The sequence below is a fragment of the Scleropages formosus genome, chromosome 7 (genome assembly GCF_900964775.1).
Source record: "Scleropages formosus chromosome 7, fSclFor1.1, whole genome shotgun sequence".
NCBI lineage: Eukaryota > Metazoa > Chordata > Actinopteri > Osteoglossiformes > Osteoglossidae > Scleropages > Scleropages formosus.
This window is the reverse complement of record NC_041812.1, coordinates 24,544,457-24,566,781: the sequence shown is the minus strand read 5'-3', so window position 1 is coordinate 24,566,781 and position 22,325 is coordinate 24,544,457. Positions and strand designations below refer to the sequence as shown.

At 44.7% G+C, this 22,325-nt stretch overlaps 1 protein-coding gene across 1 annotated transcript; it reads left to right on the top strand.

Moving 5' to 3' along the window:
* The first annotated feature begins 208 nt into the window (after positions 1-208).
* On the top strand, positions 209-2,782 carry LOC114910966 (chymotrypsin B-like). The gene is made up of 7 exons (XM_029253634.1): positions 209-257; positions 645-748; positions 936-1,015; positions 1,594-1,672; positions 1,976-2,156; positions 2,341-2,474; positions 2,621-2,782. The coding sequence occupies exons 1-7, from the start codon at positions 209-211 to the stop codon at positions 2,780-2,782; spliced, it is 789 nt and encodes a 262-aa protein (XP_029109467.1).
* Positions 2,783-22,325: the final 19,543 nt, after the last annotated feature.

The window sequence follows — 22,325 nt, the reverse complement described above, 5'->3', positions numbered from 1 at the left end:
CTCTCTATCGACACTGAAGGTCACCCATTTCTACATCAAAAATTGCGCAGTGGCCTCAAAAATGATTCGTATAACATTCTGCACGATTTTTTCCCAGCGGGCTGTTTCACCAACAGTGGAAAAACAAACAAGCCTTGTCAGGTTACAGGTTTCTGGCCATTATATATATATGGTTCGTGAACGTCCGTGAAGTCAGGTGAACGCTGCGATGGCTTTCCTGTACGTCTTGTGCTTTACCTTCCTTGCCACCGCTTATGGTAAATACTTCTCTTTGATTTTATTTCAGGCTCAAGAACTAAATGAGCTGTGTTTGGATATATGAACTTTAATACAAAAGCTTTATTCAAACTTCAGAATTATTGATCACTAGTAAGACTGGTAATTTACACTGTTTAATTTAACCAGGTTCATATACGTATGTTAAATATTATACTGCGTGTTAAGACGAGCAATGATTAAGCACCCAAACATATTAGTGGGTACAATTATGTGATGAATCTGTGAATTTCTGAAATGTGAGAGGAAAATATTAGAACTTGAAGGACAAACTTGCTGCTGTGTATAGATGCAGAACACAGGTATGTTTCAGTGTGTACCTGTACATGGTACAGCCATGGGTCCTCTCATGCTACATCTTTGCGCAGGCTGTGGAGTTCCAGCCATCAAGCCAGTGATCACAGGCTATGCCCGCATAGTGAATGGAGAGGAAGCCGTGCCCCACTCGTGGCCCTGGCAGCTGTCTCTGCAGGTACAGTGCTGGTGTCTCCATCTCCTCCAAAAGCTCTCGTCTGCCTTCCAAGACAACAGATGGGCATGTAGAGAGGAGATGAAAGCATGCTCTTTCTCAAGTGTGACCGCGTGTGTCCGTGCTCAAGCTCATGCTCATACTCTGATTTCCTGGGAAGCTGGACATCTCATGAGCCCTTGTCTTGCAGGACTTCACAGGCTTCCACTTCTGTGGAGCTTCTCTCATCAACGAGAACTGGGCCGTCACTGCCGCTCACTGCAATGTCCAGTGAGTGTCCGCATCTGCCTGCGGTTCAGTACGAAATGGAAACGGCAAGCTGCTTATTAATAAATTCCAGAAAGACTGTCATTTATGTGGAGCTTAAGAGTTTCAGCAGTTCATCTGACGCTTGCATCTTTACCGCAAAAATGTACCATGGGCTTCCGTGTCATACTTACATACTCATCTCAGAAAGACCCCGGTTCAGTTCCCACTGCCGCTGTCGTATCCTTGAAAAAAGTACTTACCCTGAATTGAATACAGTGAAGACTACCCAGGTGAATAAAATACTATATAATCAACTGTAAAATAATAAAAATAATGAACTGTAAGTAGCTTACAAGAATATTATTATTATATTGGTAGAAAAACTAACATACGAATAATACTATGTTTAGCATACATTACTTTATCTCTTTCTTTTACCACACAGTGCCAGCTGAATGATAGTAATAATAATCTCGCAAATGTTCCTTCGATTCAGTTCCGTTTTTGAGAAACCTGATACCAGTAACTGTTATTATGGACGCTGTTTCTATTCTGCCCTACAACAATGAAAGTGACGGAATTTGATGTGTGCTGTTCAGTACCAGCCATCGTGTCATCGTGGGGGAGCACGACAAGGAGAAGCCTGGTGAAGAAATCCAGACCATGAGGGTGGAGAAGGTACAGCGCTTGGCCATCCTGGTCTCTGTCAGCATTCCTTCCGTTCACTGGTAGCACAAGTGAACCCAGTCGGCATCAGGTCGCTTGTTTATTGGCCGAAGCCTTAAGGGACGTGTTGCTTGCAGCCATTAGTGATGTGATGAGTCGGTCAAGAAACTTCAGCAGATCAGTTTTGATTTATTAATAAAAACATTGGTGGGTAGGAGAGGAAGCGCTGAACTCCTAGTAATGAGCACAAGGAGCCTGCCAAGGATCCAAATGAGGACCTGTTGTCGACCACACAATGTGCGCACTGTGTTCCAGGTTTTTACCCACCCCGAGTGGGACCCAAGTACCATCAACAATGACATTGCCCTCATCAAGCTGGCTTCCCCAGTGACCCTCAACCGCAACTCATCCCCCGTGTGCCTGGCTGGCTCCTCGGATGTATATGAACCCGGAACTCGCTGCGTGACCACGGGCTGGGGCCTGACCCGCTACAATGGTGAGTTGGGTGTGTCCGTCACGGGGCAGAAAGGTGCAGGACTGCAGAAAGTGACCTGTAAAAAGAACTAACTTAGCACATATAAGTGAGAAAGTGATCTTTTATCAGCAATGAGCTCTCTAAATAGGTGAGAAGTGAAAAGGTGTTGAGAAACAAGTGAAAATGGTGTTCTTGTGCTCCTCAGCCCTGTTCACACCCAACCAACTGCAGCAGGCCGCCTTGCCAGTGGTCTCCAAGGACCAGTGCATGGACCACTGGGGCAGCATGATCTCCGATGTCATGATCTGCGCAGGTGCCGACGGCGCTTCCTCCTGCATGGTGAGTGTACTGCTGCGTGCCCGGCGCTTACCACTTACACCAGGCTCATGCTATCCACCCCCGGTCCCCAGCACCAGCCTCTCACTGGACAGCTCTAATGTGACAGTGCCATGTTCACAATGGCTCTGCATCTCTGTCCGACGCAGGGCGACTCCGGCGGCCCGCTGGTGTGTGAGAGGAACGGAGTCTGGAACCTGGTGGGCATCGTGTCCTGGGGCAACAACCGCTGTGCCACCAACATACCCGCCGTGTACTCGCGTGTCACCGCCCTGCGCTCCTGGGTGGACCAGGTCCTCGCTGCCAACTAAGCTCCAGGTTTCAACACACACTATGTTGTAAAGAACATACGACTTGTTTGCCTGCCTGTAAGCAATAACTAATAAAGGAAAAAAAAACTGCTGACTAATGTCTTTACATCAGTAACAGTGATCCATAACCATCAGCAACAATTACTGCTTGCCTAGAGAAGTTTTACCTACAGATTTACCATGTAACATTACATGCGTATCCTCTGCATCTCCCGCTACAGTAATTTAGACGACATAATCAACATGAGATTATATGCAGCCACTTTTAGTGTGGTGGATGTTTTCAGTTGCTAATTGTTGAGAACTGATCTTGGGTCACTGCTCTTTGCTCTCACTTCTCTCGGGTCACTGCTGTTTACTCTCACTGCACTCCAGTAGGAGACACTATTGCACTGCTAAGGAAACCATGGCCTCTGAGATGAGCTGCTGTAGACGAGCTGCACTACAGTTCTGGACCAATAATGAAATCAGAAGCATATTGTGGCAAGATTTGCTGAAAGAGAAAGGTGTATACTTGTAGCTGCCTTTGCCGAAACAATATTCCTCCCTTGGCTGTTTATTAAAACAGCGTTGTAAGACAGTGTGGTGGCACAGCAGTTTTGGCCTGTGCCCACTGTGTGGTGGGTCTAGGGTTTGAACCCTGCTTGGGGTGCTTTGAAGCAGACTGGTGTCCTGTTCAGGGTGTGTCCCCTCCCCCTTTGGCCTTGTGTCCTGTGTTGCTGGGATTGGTTCTGGCTCACTGTGATCATGCTTGGGATGGGTAGTTGTAGGTGTTGGTTGGTATAGTGCTTTGTAAAGTTAATGAAGCAAAAACAGTACAAAAAGATGTTCTTCAGAAATGGCAAAAGTTACAAATGCACTGAGTAAATGGTCATTATTGATTTATCTATTTTTTCCGGATCTGATATTTGTTCAGGTGAGCTAAGACTTATGGTGAAAGATCTTCCACATCAGGGCACTCAGTGAAAAGTCATACTCATCCATGAACATGCACCCGAATTTCAAGTGCAATAGCTTTCGCCTCCAGGGTGAACATCTGTCAGTCTTTGACACTGACCACTGCTGGCTACAGTTGCACCTTTAACACATGGTAACAAAATTCAGACACAAAGCATAATTATTTGACTAAATTATTTGCACATTTTACTCCATATCCATTCTGCTGTATCTGCAGATTTCACTTTCACATGTGTTTATTTCTACCTTTTCACAGAGATCAGCTGGGATTTATTGCTTAAAACACTGTATAAAACATTACAGTATGGATATTTAGGGAGAAGGGGGAGCATGGTGGGTTTGAGCGGGTCCTGTTCTCTGGTGGGTCTGGGGTTCAAGTCCCGCTTGGAGTGCCTGGCGATGGACTGGCGTCCCATCCTAGGTGTGTCCCCTCCCCTTTCAGCCTTATGCCCTGTGTTACCAGGTTAGGTTCCGGCTCCCCCGCGACCCCATATGGGACAAGCAGTTTCAGATGATGTGTGTGTGTGTGTGTGTGTGTGTGTGTAAGTACAGAATGTCCCAGTGGCAAAATAGTACCTGGTAAAATCAATAAAGTGGTAAATGATAGGTTAGTGGTAAAGCAGGGTTAACATTGAGGGCACCTTGTAAAAGACATACACACACACACACACACACACACACACACACACACACACACACATTTTCAGAACCGCTTGTCCCATACGGGGTCACGGGGAACCGGAGCCTACCCGGGAACACAGGGGCGTAAGGCCAGAGGGGGAGGGAACACACCCAGGACGGGACGCCAGCCCGTCGCAAGGCACCCCAAGCGGGACTTGAACCCCAGACCCACCGGACAGCAGGACTGTGGTCCAACCCACTGCGCCACCGCACCCCTGTAAAAGACATAGTCAACTGAAATCCACAGATATTTAGCTTAAAAAGCACAAAACTGTGACTTCATATAAAAATGCTAAGAAACACAAATTAACAGTTGGAATATGTGCTGAACCAGTCATTTTGAATCCCAAATATAATGCAAATGTGCAGTGATGTTGGTCCAACCGCTGACCAGAGGACAGGTAAATACAGCTGAACTCAAAATAAAAATTGAAAAAAAGCAACACCCACACACACACACACACACACACACACACACACACACACACTTTGTGGTGACCAGAGCTTAACCCTGCAACACAGGGCACAAGGCTGGAGGGGGAGGAGAAACACCCAGGACGGGACACCAGTCTGCCGCAAGGCACCCCTAGTAGGACTCAAACCCCAGACCCACCGGAGAGCAGGACCCGGCCAAACTCACTGCCCCACCAGTCCCCCCAAAAAAGCAACATAATTGAGCATAAAATAATTGACCTCTTAGCACCAAATGTCTGGAAAGAAGAGGCAAAGAAGTCATTTCAAAAAAACTGAATCCAGGAACACAGATCGATTGAAAATAACCCTTGAAAGCCTCCCCCTGAGACAGTGTGCAGTAAAGCTAGGTGCACCAGGGTGTGAGCCTTTACCCAGGTGTGGCTGTCAAGACAGAAAGTTATGAGTGTGCTTTGGACCGCTATGCAACATGGACAGTTATGCAATTATCTGATGCTTTCCTCCAAAGTGATGTACAACATTAAGAGGTTTACAGTTATTCACCCATTTACGCAGCTTGGTCATCTTACTGGAGCAATTTAGAATAAGTACCTTGCTCGAGGGTACTGTAGCTGGAGACGGAAGTCAAACCTGCAACCTTTGGGTCCAAAGGCAGCAGCTTCAAGCACTACAATACCAGCTGTCCCGTACATAAACATGGAGTGTGGCTACAGTAAAGAGTAATACAGCACACAGACAACGCACTTCTGCTGCTTGTGAGAAGTCCCCCTGTGTCATGACACCTGTGTGAAAGGGTGTCAGTGGTCCACTGGGCCAGTCTGTACTGCAAATGGTGATTACTGGAATGTTCACAGCCCTTTGAGACACACATTTACATTAATGTATTTATCAGACACTTTTCTCCAAAGCGACTTACAGTGAACTATGTAGCGTTATCAGGCCACACATCTTATTCACCAAAGTGACTTACATTGCTAGATACACTATACGGGTCACTCATCCATACATCACCGGAACACACTCTCTCTGTCACTCACACACTGTCTTTCTTCACATTGACAGAAGAGATACATTGTGTGTCCAACAGCATGATGCTGCTCCTGAGATTTCACAGCCTTTATATTGTCTGGGGTCTGACTGAAGTAGCTCAAAAGGCATTCACCACAAAATTTTATCCCAAGTAATTTACAGAAATTCATCTGCTCTGCATGTTGTCAGAAGCATTGCCCCAGATCGCAGGATATGAGACATATTGAAGATATACCTACTGCTGTCCACTCTTATAGCAGAATTGCTTTTCAGTGAACGGAATCCCTCGCTCATCCGTATTTTTTTCCAATCCATGGGCATATTTTTATTTACAGGATTTAAACTGAGCAGGTTTTAGTAAATCTAGATTGTAAAGGCATCAGATAATGAGAAAATGTGAATATATGTTTCACAAAAGGAGAAGGTAATATAAGGGTTTAGTTTTTGCAGTGGACTTGAGGCACAGACAGGCTTCTTCAGTTTGGCTCCGGACTGTGAAATCCAACCCCTGCAGCTGGCGCGCTGCCCGGTGCCCTGACCTCCTTCGCACCCGCGCTTGAGTAACCCGCTGTGTAACGCGTGTCCTGTGTCAGCACTATCAGCACCAGATCCAACTACCAGCCTGGCTATCGCTACACCGGCAGCAGGGGAGGGTGGTGCCGGAGTCTCCATGCACTCTGCACCGTGGGCGCCGTGGACCTCTGGCCGGTTCAAGTACCGCATTTTGGCTGCAGTATCAATCCTGATGGGAGTCGGGTCACGTGTGAGATGTACTCAATGGCATTATTCACACACTCACTCTCTCGCACACAGATCTTTTCCTTTCCTATTACCCTGGCGTTAGAGACTTAAGTGAATCTTTTCCTGCCATCAGCAACATGTGTCACTTTTTCTTATGCTCTACAATGTTTATGTCCAGAAAAAATAACAAATACAAACCAATAAATCACACACACACTGGCTGAAGCCACTTATCCCAAGCAGGGTTGCGGTGAACTGGAGCCTAACCTGGCAACAGAGGGTGTAAGGCCAGAGGGGGAGGGGACACACCCAAGATGGGACACCAGTCCATCACAAGGCACCCCAAGCAGGACTCAAACCCCAGCCCACCAGAGAGCAGGCACAGCCCAAACCCATTGCGCCACTGCCTCCCCCACACCAGTAAATGAAACATTAAAACAGTATAGACTACACAAAACTATATAAACTTTCTTTACTATGCTCTGGTAAATTCCCACTATACCCATACTTACTCAGTATCATTTATGACTTGCTCAGGTTGGGGTCACGGTGGTCCAGAGCCTGTCCTGGAAGCACAGCACGCAAGGCCAAGGTATACCCTGGTGGTGTGCCAGTCCATCACTGGGCAATCTGTCAAATGCCATGGTTTTTCATTTTTTTGGCATATGACTATTAACATTTTTGCATTTCATTTTTAATTATTTTTCTGCCAAACGTTTTTGAATAGAGCCAGCAGTGTCTGAAGGACAATCATCGTAATGCGGAAATCGTTGACCATTTCCCTACCGTTTGCAGCAGGAACAAACACTCTCCTTATACCACACCATGTGCATCCAGCTGACTTCACCTTGTCTGAATTCTTTCTGTTCCTAAAAATGAAAATGAGGATATTTAATGACATTCCAGGCTTCCACAACAACATGAAAGCCAAACCGAGTCACACCACAGGCGAAGACTTTCACAAATGGCAGGAAGGCTGGGATAAATACACATCATCTGCAGAAGATGTGAAGGGGACAGCATGTACGTTATTTCTGAATGTGATTGAATGTGAATTTTGATTATGTGTTTTTTTACAGCTACCCTTTTTGTGCATTTCTGGCTAGACCAGACATTCAAGAGACCCTATTCTCCACCTCAGACTTCAAAATAACACGAAAGAAGAAAATGACCTGAAACATTTTGGGACACTTTAGTTGATGAATATTATATGTGTAAAAATGTCAAACCTGATAACGTTCCTATAATGTGTCATGTTTGGCATCTGTGTGTTTGTTTGTTTGTTTGTTGATGTTTTCACAAGAGGAGGGTTTCACTGTATGTTGATCTGCCTTGAGCTTCAGGGTCTCCGTTGCCACCTTACGACGTACAAGTCTGAAGGACATATACAAATTATTTTCACTTCACACGTATGTGACAATAAATATGTTTTGGGTTTTCATTAAGAAGGTTTATTAATCTTGAAATGTCTGTGTGAGGGAGTTTAAGCACCTTCTACTTTACCAGACATGGATGGTTGGTGTCTAACAAAGCAGAGAACGTTTGTGATCTTCCATCATGTTCTTGACTCCTGCCACCATGTAGCTGCTGCTGTAGCCTGGAGGCTCGTTTCAAACAACTTCTCATGTCACAAACTATCCTGCTTCTTAACCGTGGTTCTAGGGGGTGGAAAAACTCTCAGCACCGTGTTAAATTTTATATTTCTAGCACATTGTGGTTCTGTTGAGAAATAAATAGTATAACGTCTTCATTCTGTTAGTATGACTGGACAGAGTGTGTCTTTGACTGTGAAATACAGACATGTCTCAGCAGGCACTATAATCTTTGTCAGCACTGTCCTACAGATAAGGGTTGGGTCAGCACTTCAGACCCTTTTCTTCTGCAAATCTGTCTTTCACACACTCAGTATTCGTCATCTCTCCCTTTTAAACTCCATTGGCTTCCCCTCCCTGACCTTCTCCTTTCAGATACTGTCCATTATCAACACCTACTTGTCCAGCACAGGGTTGCAGTGGTCCGAATCTGTTACAGAAATACAGGGAATGCAACAGGGTACACCATCACAGGAGACTCACACAGGCTCACACATACACACACCCTTACATTTCCATCCATCCATCCATCCATCTATCCATCTTCTGTCCCTCTTGTCCTAAAAGGGTCGCGGTGGCAGCAGGGAGAGCAGAGAGGCCCAGCCGCCCCTGTCCCCCGCAACTTCCTCCAGCTCAACCTGGGGGATCCCCAGCCGTTCCCAGGCCAACTGTGAGATCTAATCCCTCCAGCGGGTCCTGGGCCAACTTCGGGGCCTCGTCCCAGTTGGCCATAAGGCGAAACTCTCCATTTACCGGTCGATCTACGTCCCTACCCTCACCTATGGTCATCAACTCTGGGTGATGACTGAAAGAATAAGATTGTGGATACAAGCGGCCGAAATGAGTTTTCTCCACAGGGTGTTGGGACTCACTCTTCGTGACAGGGTGAGGAGTTCGGACATCCGGGAGGAGCTCAGAGTAGAGTCGCTACTCCTTCACATTGAGAGGAGCCAGTTGAGGTGGTTCGGGCATCTGATAAGAATGCCCACTGGGCCCCTCCCTTTGGAGGTATACCAGGCACAGCCAACTGGGATGAGGCCCCTTACATTTCCATTTACATTTATTCACTCAGCAGATGCTTTTCTTCAAAACGACGTAGATCTCAGAGAAAAATACAAAGAGTGCATCTGGGAAGGAGAAACTTGGATGCAGACACATGATTCTAGAGTTCAGTTAATTTGTCACAGTCCACCACACTAACCAATGTAACCAGTATACGTCACAAGTGAAGCTGCATAAAGATTTTCCCATTATTCAACTATATCTCACAAATAAATATATTGTCTGAAACCGCTTGTCCCATGCAGGGTCACAGAGAGCTGGAGCCTAACCCAGCAACACAGGGTGTAAGGCTGGAGGGGGAGGGGACACACCCAGGACGGGATGCCAGTCCGTCGCAAGGCATCCCAAGCAGGACTCGAACCCCAGACCCACCTGAGAGCAGGACCCGGTCCAATCCACTGCACCACCACACCCTCCTCAACTATATCCAATCAAAAAATTATTTAACAAACATCTACCCATTCATCATGCACTTAAGAGATCGGAGAGAAGTGATCACACACACACACACACACACACACACACACACACACACACAGATACACTACAAGCAATTTAGAGTCACCAGTCCACCTCAAACACCTGAGAACATGCAAACTTCACACCGACCACTGAACATGCAGCCCAGGAGCTGTAAAGTCCTGCCACTACCTGCTATGTCAGAGCGCTTCCTAAAGAGTAATAACTCACATTGCATTTCTCTTTACATATTTCTTTTCATACACAAAGAGCAGTAATTTGTCTTTTCTTCAGCTGCTCTTTGTAGATGCTTACACACAGTCGTCGTTCATCCCTTGATACTCCTTAGGGTTAGTGTTCGTTTACACGCAGTAATATTCCCTGTTTACCAGCTATCGCGGATCACCATCTGCACAGTTCATTTCGGAGAGGACCTCATCCCAGCAAACCGTCCCCTCCCACTGTTTGTCCAACCAACACACAATGCAAGTGGACCAAAGGTACAGTACTGTTTTAAAGCAGTGTTGCAATAATAATAACTTTGGGTATTCGGCATAAATGTGCCTGGCGATTCGACAAATTCATGTCAAAGCTGAGTTTGTTTTAGAAATATTTACTATTTTATCCTCACTTTATTTTTGCAACCGAAACCTTCTTGCAACATGCACTGGAAATGTTTTATTTCTTGCTCCGTATATATAGCTGCGAGGTTCCAGCTTCTTGATGAGCTTTTAAAAATGGTGATGCATCTTTTCTATGTGGGTCGTGGCAGGACTTTTCGCTTGTGCCATGTGACTCTGTGTGGCCTGGGGAGAGCGGAGGGTTGCGGTGCGAGGCAATGCCGAGCAGCTGCCGTGTCTCTCGGGCTCTGCTTGTCAGCGACCTGGTGCTGCCGGGATCTGGTTGGAATTATGGGCCGAGTGCAGCTGCTCCCCTGGGGGCCGCATGGGGGGCGGAGCAGGACGGCGCCTTGCCATTGCTGTCACACAACCATTTTAATTTCCACACAAATTTCCAAGGGGAGGAGCGGAACGTAGGAAAGCCATTATGAGTCTTACTGGAGAAAGAGGGCGACAGCTGGCTGAGAGAAGGACGCGAACATTACGGCTCCTCCGAGGAAAATGCAGAAAAGGTGAAAGGCGCTCGCCTGTTCGACATCTATTTGGTGGTTGTTCAACTTTTCCTTGATCCATCACAGACGAGAAGGTCTGTATGCATACAGCACTTCCGCAGAAGGTCTTCTGTAACACATACTAACCCTAACCCACACACACTAACCTCAGTCCTAGTTGTGAAACCACATCAGAGAACCTGCAGCTATTTCTAAGGTTACAGTATCAGAGGGACATAAGAGATGTAAGACATGAATATTTTTGGCCCTGGTTCATACACTCAGGTACTGATTTTGGCTTAGAAGCTTTAGTCATTGTGTTCTCACTGACGAACTTTGATTTATATTTGTATGTATATATAGAAATAGATATAGATATATATTTGTTCATTTGGGAAATTAACAATGAGAGGAGAACTGCAAAAGCACCCTTTGGTTTACAATCCATAAGTGTCACAGAGCCCCTCAGGACATGAGATGCAGAATAAACATACAGTTCAGCCCATCTCACACAGAGCAATGAAATAACCAGCCAGATCAGAGCAAGTAAGAGCGTAATGCCCAAAGTCATAATTCCCTGAACGAGGGAAGAGGTTACAAGTCCCATCGTACCAACTATGTTTCTTCAGTTTGCTGACTTTAATACACCTAAATTACTTTCCAGAAACCTCCCAGGACCGCTTTGTTTGTGTACGACTGACTCTCCTTCTATGGAGCAGCGCTGACATCTGTCATGGATTTTTGCTGGCAGAAAATGCTGAACAAACCAAAATGTTTATGCTCTCACTCCTCCTGAGTTCCACAGACCTAAACGCAAACGTGTTCCAGGCTGAACACACCAACACGAAAAACAGAAACAGAAACTGATGGAAACCTGTTTCGACCACCTTCTGACCTGTGGCTGACAGGACAACCACCGGTGCTGGAGGCTCTGCTGGAGAGCGGAGGAATGAAATCTGAAACTAAACGCACATGTGGGACTGTGTCATACATGTATAACGGGGGAAATGTGCCAAAGTGCCAACATTTTCATCGCATACACCAAGGCCCTGACTGTAGCAGGAGACCTGGAGCTCCAGCGCCGCTGTGTCCCTCTCCCTGCCGATATCCGGTTGCGAGATCACGGCTCCAGGCTGGCTCTGAAAGGGAACAGCCTGCATTTGCTTAAGCGACAGTGCAGATAAGCGTGATTTCTTTCAGGTTTTCAGCAGGCCCTGTGTCCTGAGCTCACCCCTCGCAGTGCTCTGGCAGCACCGTCCAAGCCACTGCCAAACGGTGTAAATCATGGCCGTGGATGACACTAGCTGGCAGTAGGGGTACTCTCGGTGCTGCGGCGCCTCTAAGCTTGGGCTGCACAGACATCTGCCTCTCCACACACACACACACACAGGCAGACACACACAAACACACAATCCCACACAATTTGTGTTTCCATTGGCCTCCAGCAGTGTGGAAATGGTCATTACGAAAAAAAAAAAAAAAGATTTGCACAGTGAGACGCAGCAGGCAGCATTTTTTTTTTTAGGAAAAGCTTTGTTTAGATTGTTATTACAAAGGTCGCATCAAGTATTTTTTTTCAAAATCTTTTTATTTTTTTTGTTTTGTTTGAAGATTTATACAGTGCTGTCCTCTATGTAAATCCAGTGGTTGTTTTCAGTCCAGCTGGTGCACGTGTAACTTATTTCAACACCATAAAGTTATGATACTCTACAGATCATTAGAGCAAATTAAAATATCTTTCAGAAGGCTGAAGAGTTGGGAAAAATTTCTTCGGGAGGAATATTTCAGAAGAGCTTGGTTCAGTTCCATATAAAGTATTCAGTTAGGTACCCATTTATTTATATGACTCAATGTAAGGAGTCAGCACATATACACTTCACCTGTATTTACATCACATTTACTTATTTAGTTGATGGCTCTCTGCAAAGCATCATACACCGATTTACCATTTTAAACAATTGGGTGATTATTACTGGAGAAACTCACGATATTTACCTTGCTCACGCGCTTTATGGCAGGAGGTATGATTCAAACCTTGGTCCTTAGAGTGAATGCAACTCTAACCACTTTGCCATCTGCTGCCCCCACTATGCTACTTGCTGAACTAACTGCAGTTAAGCAGCAAACTGCATAGGACTGTTCGGCTGGAAGAGGTGTGATGACATAAATTCAAGAGCAGTTATGTTTACGGTTATGTTACATTACGTTACGTTACGTTTATATTTACGTTTGCGTCACTTCATTTAGCAGATGCTTTTCTCCAAAGCACTTTACCCTGAAAATTATGTAGTGTTATCAGCCCACACACCTTATTCACCAAAGTGACTTACTACAGTACTGTGCAAAAGTTTTAGACACTGGGTTGGGGAAAAAAGCTGTAAAGTGAAAATGCTTCCAAAAATAATGCTCTTAATTATTGCTGTGTGGCGGATCTGGGGTTCGAGTCCTGCTTGGGGTGCCTTGCGATGGACTTGCGTCCCATCCTGGGTGTGACCCCTCCCCTCCAGCCTTGCACCCAGTGTTGCCGGGTTAGGCTCTTGTTCACTGCGACCCCCGCTTAGGACAAGCAGTCTCAGTGTGTGTACTTTAACGACATTCAAAACCTTCAGTGTAATACTTTAACTTTTTGCAAAAGCAATGCTTGGAAATCTAAAATATTCTCTTTCCCTCTGACACTAATGCCAAAGACATTAAACCATCTAAAATAAAGACATCTAAGTGCCTAAGACTTTTGCACAGTACTGTATATTCATTCTGATTTTGAAACACATTGCTTCAAATGACGCTATTTTCATGTTCAAGCATGTACACTTGAAGATGCAGTCAACTTTCATCGTAACATGAAGATGTGTCCTGTCAAGTCATCACTGAGGTGAGATACAGTACGTTCTACTGATGAGCACCTACATTGAAAATTTGTTCTGAAACCCTACTGTTTTTGGCAACTAAACTGCATCACAGGCTGGTGTTAGGAAGCACACCATCCATCCATCCATCCATCCATCCATCCATCCATCCATCCATCCATCCATCCATCATCAATAACTGTTTCCCAATAAGAGTTAAACTGCTTGGTAAGGCTTATCGTCACGTTTTCAATTTTCTCTAAACCCTTTTGCTTTATGGCTCATTATTCTTACAGTTTGAGAGTCACAGGAGTTTTGACAGGTGTCTGGCAGCAAGCGCAAGGGCATGAGATGTAAGAGATGCACAGGAGAAGCTGTTCCCCAAACGTGTGGAGGCTCCTTGCCTTGCGTGACACTCAGTGTAACCAGTACCTGATTTTGAATTTAAATTTTGTTTGTCTGAGGCACTTCTCTGGGGAAGCTGACAGCTTGTGCAAATTTTACAGTACAAATAACATTTGTTTCAAAGTCTGAATTTTTGTAAGAGGAGCCTTCATTACACATTTACAATAACATTTATTAGTTTAGCCAGCACTTTTCTCTGAAGGAACTTACAATGTCAAGTTACTTACTGTTATTTCCTTATTTATACAGCAGGGTCATTTTACTGGAGCAATTTAGAGTAAGTACATTTCTCAAGGGTTCTACAGCTGTTGGTGGGATTCAAATTCGTTATACAAAGGATGCCTGTATTTTTAAGATGTTTCATCAGAGCATATTCTATAAGCCATGAAAATGAAGAAGAAGCTCTATTTAGATACTACAGAAAAAGCGCAATACTTTGCACTGCTATAGCTCTTTCACCACATCCCAGCGTTTCCATAAAACATTCAACAAGGCTCTTTCCACTTGTCAGTGCAGCGGTACTCTGGTCCGACACAATGTGAAGGTTTGCTTCCATATGAAGGCATCGCATGAATAAAAAGGAATCACTCATGTGATGATTCAAGACACTATGTAGCACTGTGACTCAACAGGATGGGCAAACAAAGGAGAGAGGGAAAAAAAACTCAAGGGGATGTGAATTCAGGACAGAGTTCTCTTGTTGTGCCTGTACGTTTTACACATCTTCTCATGTAATACCCTATCATAAACACTGGCAGTCATCTTCAGTTCTATAGCCAAGTCCTATACTCCAGAAACGTGTGCCTGGCAAACTTTTTAAAACATGAAAAATTGTGTTTATGTGGAACATTGCGAAAAACAAGTAGCAAACAAATGCTTGGCAAAGAACAAAGATAAAAGCTGGTCTTTGGTGCTGAAGGATTCTTTAGGTTTTTACAATGTGACAGTTAGCAGTTCTCTTCCCTGGGGCCCAAAAAATAAAATGGAGGTCTTATTTCTTTGCAGAAAGAAACACAAGAAAGGGCTGTCCCTCCTGTAATGGCATCCAAGATGAACCCTCACCGACTTGTGCTTCTGTGTGTGCGGGCGGAGCCCACCAAAACCTGCTTTTTGGCAGAAGATTGCAAAAAAGCCTACCAGGGGATGAGGAACATCAGCACAGGGCAAGTCGTTCTGGTTCTGAAGGACTCAGATACCAAATCACATGTCCGTCTTCATGTATGTTTCTCTAAACATAATGAGAGTATACAACCCCGTATTTCGTACGTTGCATCTCTGACCGCACCCCAGCCGAACGCACCTGGCAGGAATCGGCAAGGCCCTGCCCTGACACCTTGCCCTATATCCTGATTCCCTGAGCTTTGATCGTCGCACTCTATTTGGACAACAACCTCGGATTAGCAGACAGAACGATGTTCGCGCCTCGGTTCCTGGAAACACGCCCCTCCCTGAGCACGATTATTGCCTTGCCCTTGAAAAACAATAAAAGCTCCCACACTCGGCTCCTACCTCCTGTCTCCTGACTGCTGGCTTTGACAACTGGGTTCGAAGAATGTTTGGACGTAGTTGCAAAACATGGAGTTTATTTTATTCCTTATGTAAAAGGAATTCAATTCTATTCAATTTTATAGAGCGCTCTTCTCACACAGTGACAAGGAGCACTGAAAAAAGGATCAGAGGCATTCAAGTCCAAGTGCCAGTGGCTGCCCATCTCCTGGACGTTCTAGAGCTTGAAAAAGACAGCTATTTATAACATTGTCGCTAAATGCTAATAAGTTGATGTCCCGGTTCGCATAGGAACATCACATCCACCACGGCATACAACCTTCAGTTTCCATCAACATGGCGTGCTGGTATCCCGACCAGTCTCCTCAGGTGTCGCCTTTTGGAAAAAGTGGTCAACAAGAAAAAAAGGCTTAGTAGCTGAAAACACAGCAAGATCAGCAAGCTTTTTAATGAAAGAAAACAATAGAGCAGGAATGAGACTATCATCACCACAAAAAAGTTACCTGGGCTCCGAAATCTATCTATCTATCTATCTATCTATCTATCTATCTATCTATCTATCTATCTATCTATCTATCCTCACAGTTCAGTTTATTATTACCCATGTTATGCACACACAGCTAACAAGTAGTTTGTGTAATTATATTTTTTATATGATTTTTCTGATAAATTGTTTCAGCATCCAGTGTTTAGTAGTATTTATGCAATTATTTACTCTTGGACATCCAGGATGTACAATATGTAGAATGATATCTCACTATAACTGCTATTCTATAAAGGAAGGAATGAAGAATGAACAGATACAGTCAGGATATCTATTGCAAGCAAATAGAATGCACTGTTTTGGACAAATGTACGCCTACCGTTTGCTTTACTTCATATTATATGGGATGGTAGATACTCCATCTATATTGATTTAGTAGCTAACTTCTCGTACTGAAGACTACTATGCTGAGCATTTCCATTGGCACAGTGAATAGCGCTGCTGTCTCACAGCCCCTGGCTGGTGTGAGAGGATGTGGGTTTGATCCCTGCTCAGTCTGTCCAAAGACATGCTGTTCAGGTTCCCCATAGTATGTGAGTGAGCGAGAGAGTGTGTCCCACTGATGTATGGATGAGTGACCCATTGTAAGTAGTGTATCTAGCAGTGTAAGTCACCTTGGTGGATAAGGTGTGTGGGCTGGTAACACTTCATAGAGTTCGTTGGAAGTCGCTTTGGACAAAAGTGTCTGCTAAATAAATAGATGTAAATGTAGTGACCAGGCATGTGGCAGCAACGAGTGTAAAAAATCATCTCAAAAGCCACCTTTCTTTGTCTGTCTGTATCTTCTTTCTGAGATAGAAATCGCTTTGGTTGCTTTGCATCTGAAACGAGATTTAAAAAATGACAATCCGAAAGGTTAAATATCCAGCAGGATCCAAAGGAGGACATTGCGACAGAAGAAAATCTCTATCGGCTTCTGTCTAAAGTGGGCCATGGGTGATGCTCTGCGTTGAGCAACGTGCTACACTGAATTCTGCTGTGCTGCAGGAGACTGAACTCTCCACCAGTTCTGCAGGAACAGCCAGGGGGTGGGCAGGGACATAGGCTGGCAGGCAATCTTTCTTATATCCCGCCAGCGTCTGCCTGTCTCATATCCAGACACTTTATTACATTTTTATGATTTTTGGCTGAGACCCTGTACCAGTTCCATTTGGATCCACCCACGCAGTTCTTTTTCATATCTGCAGCCATTGGCTCCCTGGTCACCCATTTTCCTACTTATCCAGTGTTCACGGTCAGGTAAGCATCACACGCACAAAGGTGTACAAATACGAAAAAGTCCATTTGTACTTCCCTGAAGCTCTGTCGAGTCACTCTACTAGCGGGCACGTCTTCATTCAAGCCACAAACAAACAAGGTAGAGAATAGTTTTCCATGCCTGGTTTTCCTCAAACGGGGGGTGGTGCGGTGGCACAGCAGGTTTGGCCGGGTCCTGCTCTCTGGTGGGTCTGGCGTTTGAGTCCCGCTTGGGGTGCCTTGTTATGGACTGGTGTCCCGTCATGGGTGTGTCCCCTCCCTCTCCAGCCCTACCCTAGGTAAGGCTCCAGCTCACCGTGACTCTGCTTGGGGCAAGCGGCTTCTGCCAGTGTGTGTGTGTGTGTGTGTGTGTGTGTGTGTGTGTGTGTGTGTGTGTGGTTTTCGTCATGTTAAGGTGTCTGAAAGGTGAAAAGCAAGCTAGTGTTAAAAACAGGAGCACTGAGAACCACGACCATCATTTCCATCATGTCAATATCTAAAACAAGTTGAGCTAATAGCAGAAGAGGAAGCTGCAGAGCTCAGGTATTGTCAGTGATATCATTTATTTGTGTATAATCTGCATATAAAAGGCCACAGTGGACAATTTTGCTTACAGTAAATGTAGAATATGTAAATATACTGTATATTTTTTTAAACCCTCTGAAAAAGCTTGCCTGAGCCTGAAAACATATGATGTAAAGCTCCGAAGAGGCGATAGTGCTCTGAGGTGTGGCGGCAACATGCAAAGGCAGAGCGTGCCAAAGGCAGGGCTTCGGCTGGGCTGCCAGGCAAAGGGCACCGTGTCCTCCACAGTCGGCAAATATGAGGAAACTGCTAGGAATCCTCATGCTTAATAGTATCTATTATACAATACAGCTTCATTTCCAGACAATAAAATCCAGGACCGCAGTACTTTGAACACCAGGTCATTGTACATCAGCACAAAGTGACATCCCAGGTGAGAGTGTGTCCAGTGTGAAGTGCGGGACGTGTCTGGAGTGACGGCACAGGGCGGGACGTTGACTCGCTTGGAACGGATCCCGTTTAGAACACATACACTTTGAAAAGTTCTCGGTCAAAGCACAAGAACAAGCCGCGTCAAGCGCAAAGCCTTTAAAAAACATATTCCGTGCATCTTTCAACACCTCGAAGCCTCTCGGCGACAGTGCCATGAGATTTTACCCTTGAAGACGGTTAATTATTTACAGCGCTGTAGACATTCAGTAAATTTCATGACTTTCAAATTCAGCCGAAAGCGTTCTTTTCAAAATTTTTCATTTTACCCAAGAGCCGCGGAAGGCTTTGTCATACCCTTATTTATTATTGACGAACATATATCTCGGTCTTTGAACTGGCCTCACAAGCGCTTTGAAATCATAATGCACAGTGTGTAGAAAACACGGTGTCGTGGGTTAATGGCACAGCGTAACACAATGTACAATGTGCTCATTGGAGCTGTGAAAAATATATATTGTCTGGCACTCACCCAGCGCTCATCATGTCAAAATTGTAAAAATGGGACATTTTTTATTCACTTCTGCTTTTTTGGTTGAATAGAAAACAAGATATTTGAACCGGGGCGGAAAGAAAATGAGAAGATTACGTTGGAAAGAAGCATAACAATAAGAAACACTTTCCAAATGTGCGGCGTTTAGTGGTTTTCAGAGCCAACACCACTGAAGCAGAAGTTTCTGGACTAAAATCCTTGCTCCGCCTGAGCAAGGTACAGTACCTACCCTGACCTGATGAAGAGCCAGAGTACCCTGCCCGGTGAAAGTCACAACTGCCAGACGGCTCTCCGAGTCTCTCGGACAGCACAGTTGGCACAGCGAGTAACCCTGCTGTCTCACAGTGCCTGGCCGTGCCAAGAGGACATGGGTCCTGCCCTTACTCAGTCTGGGTGGGGTTCACATGTTCTCCCCGTGTCTGTGTGGGTTTCCTCCACAAGCCGAAAGACATCCTGTTTAGGTGGGTTTTTGGCTCTGAAGTGACCCATAATGCAAGAGAGAGAAAGCGTGCTTTGCTGTTAGACTGATGAGTCAATCATTAGAAGCAGCGTCTTTGGCATTATAAGTCACCTCGGGTAAGTAAGGTGTGGGCTGATACTATTACATGATGTTTACTGGCTGCTGCTTTGGAGAAAAGCATCTGCTAAATGAATAAACAAGAAGTTACCTCGGAGAAAGGCAGCAGCTTAATCAATAAATGTTGCGCCCCAGTGCCTTTTATACTGCCGTATGTTGCATAACGTGATCTTTTAAACCTTGATACGATAATAATGCGCCACATGGCTGCATGGTGACTCAGATCATATGAGGCCTGAAAGCCTGGCAGCGCACTTTACCGAAACTGTATCCAGCTGTGAGATGCTTTGCTGGTTAATCAATGAAATAACAATAACAAATATTAGATGGTCAAAAAAAAAAAAATGACCAATGACTCCGCAGAAGTCATATTGCGTATCTGAACCGTAAATCGGTTCCTGTGTGAAACTGTCTCATTTCTTCATTTCCCAGGGAAAAGTGATATGACAGCAGATTACTTAGTGGGGCATTGTTGCCTTCCAGTGAAATATCAGCGAAGAATGTTAGGAGGAACCCCCAATTCTTTGGAGACCAGTAACTCTCCTTAATTGCCTTTGACTGACAACTTTCGTATATTTCACACATTTTGTCACACAGCTGCTTACTCTGGCCGTGGCGTACGAGCTGTAACCTATTGAGTGACGTACGGCGCAGGGGAGCCGAACCTGCGAACACAGGCTAGACAAGTGATGAGCTCAGAGTCGCAGAGGCTCGCTCAGCTGGAGGAGATTTCACTCGCTGGGTTGCTCAACGTGAAGAGCTTTCCGGCACTTTCTTCCACACTTGAGCTTAGCCATGTGGCAGCATGGGCCGCGGTCCAGCCACACAAACCATCATCAGGTCTCTTCTTTGAAACACTGCTATTACAGAAGCCCTGCAGATGACCAAGTTGGGCAGTCCGAGCACATAGTACGAAGCAAATGAGGTGAAGTTATAATAATGGACTGTGGCGCATATCTTTTGACGTCAAACGGCAAGGAAAGCCAGTGCTGTCGAGGGCAGGCCGTGCTCATCTGCGAATCGCGTGGTGTTTCCTGCGCTCGGATGCACGAAAGAAACGAATTCACTAACTGATGTTACTCGGTGTTTGTTGGAGAATATTGTTCACTTGCCGGTGTCACTGACTTCAAAGGTCAAGTTCAAGTGAGGCCTTAAATATACAGTTTGTATTTGCTAAAGGTGTGTGCCAATAAAATGCAGCTGATGAAAAATGTTAAACTGATGTTGAGGAAAGGCTGAAATTAATCATGAATTTCTTCATAATTAATAAAGCAAAATGAAATGTCTGTAAATGTATTATTATTCACTGATACAAATGAAATTAATGTTTTAACCACATCTGTTTCTGTACATCTGACTTTTCAGACAACACAGGCCATTCAATGTAAAATAAGTTAAACATCCAAGGATGAAAAATTATGACTTAAAGACTCACCCTGACAGTTTCTTGTGAAATATTAAATAAATCATAATGCATTCTTTGATGCATTATAACATTGCTGTCAGCTGAACTACAGATAACTTTTGCATTTCTCATCAGTTTTCAGTCAGATAAATTTAGATGGATGTCAGAATGAATTACCACGTCCCCAATAATCGTAATGAGCTTGATTGTTTGCAGGCGTTTGGAAAATGTTTAGATTAATCAAAATACGGTTGTCTTATATACAGTCCAGTAATCATGAAGTTAACTGTAAATTCTGAATTTAAGTTTGACATGGCTTTACACATCTCCTTCACCAGAAGTGGATTTTCAACACCTGTATGTTCGACAGGTTATATCGGTTATATACAGTGCGTTTAGTTTGCAACGTGAAAGAACAGACGTCTCTGTTTAGATGGAATAAATCTCCAAAGTATAGGGGTCAACAACACTGCATGCATGTGAAACTGTGCTTAGGGTGGGGGCTGCTTCCCTGACTTCATCGTAGGGAAGGTATTTCCAAACTGTTTGCTGCTCTCATACAATAAACTTGGAATGGCATTATGATTTCTGACTGTGTTTACAGAAATGTCGAAGTTGAATCGCTCCCTTGAGAGGCAAAGCGCAGTATAGCCAAGAACAAAACTAAAGGAGAGCGAAGCAGGTTACGGTCATGACCCTGATGTGTACAAAAGTGTCAGCTCTCTGAAAAATAAGGCTTCTGAGCTCTTCTGCCATATGAGACATGCATCTACTGAAGTGAGGATTAAATTTTGTATTAAGTTTAATAATAAAAAAAGGACAGTGATGTTTTGGACAAGTGTCCCTTAAAAGTGAAATGACTGCAGTAGGATGGAGTCCAGCTGCACTGATGCCCTTCCCAGACTGACACCACATCTGGCCATGAGCACCAGGTGCGGCTTTTGAAGGCCATCGACTGTTCAGAGAGAGAGAGACTGGACACCGGAGTAACCTGGTGGAGTTGTTTGTCCCAGTTTGTGATACAGAGTTGTGTTCTACTGTGTGATGTGGCTCGGCTGAGTTTGTGGTTCTACTCGATTTACGCAGTTTTGAATTTTGACAGCAGACGGTGGGAATAAAAACTACTGAAAGTCCAGCCATAAACACCCCATGCCTGGTCACTCTGAGAACGTAACACACCCTGGTGTGTCATAATCACCCACGAAATGATTTGAAAAGCTGCATTTTTTAAGTCTTCATTCAGGAACTGTGACTTACATATTTAATATTGTAGAAGCAATTGAGAGAAATAGATAGATACATTGTTTACTTTCTCTAAACTGACTGGGGCCTTGACTGATGGCACCTTACTGCTAATCTCTCCAATTATTTTCAGAACACACACTACTACATCTATTTTTACATTTATTTATTTAGCAGATGCTTTTCTCCAAAGTGACTTCCAACAAACTCC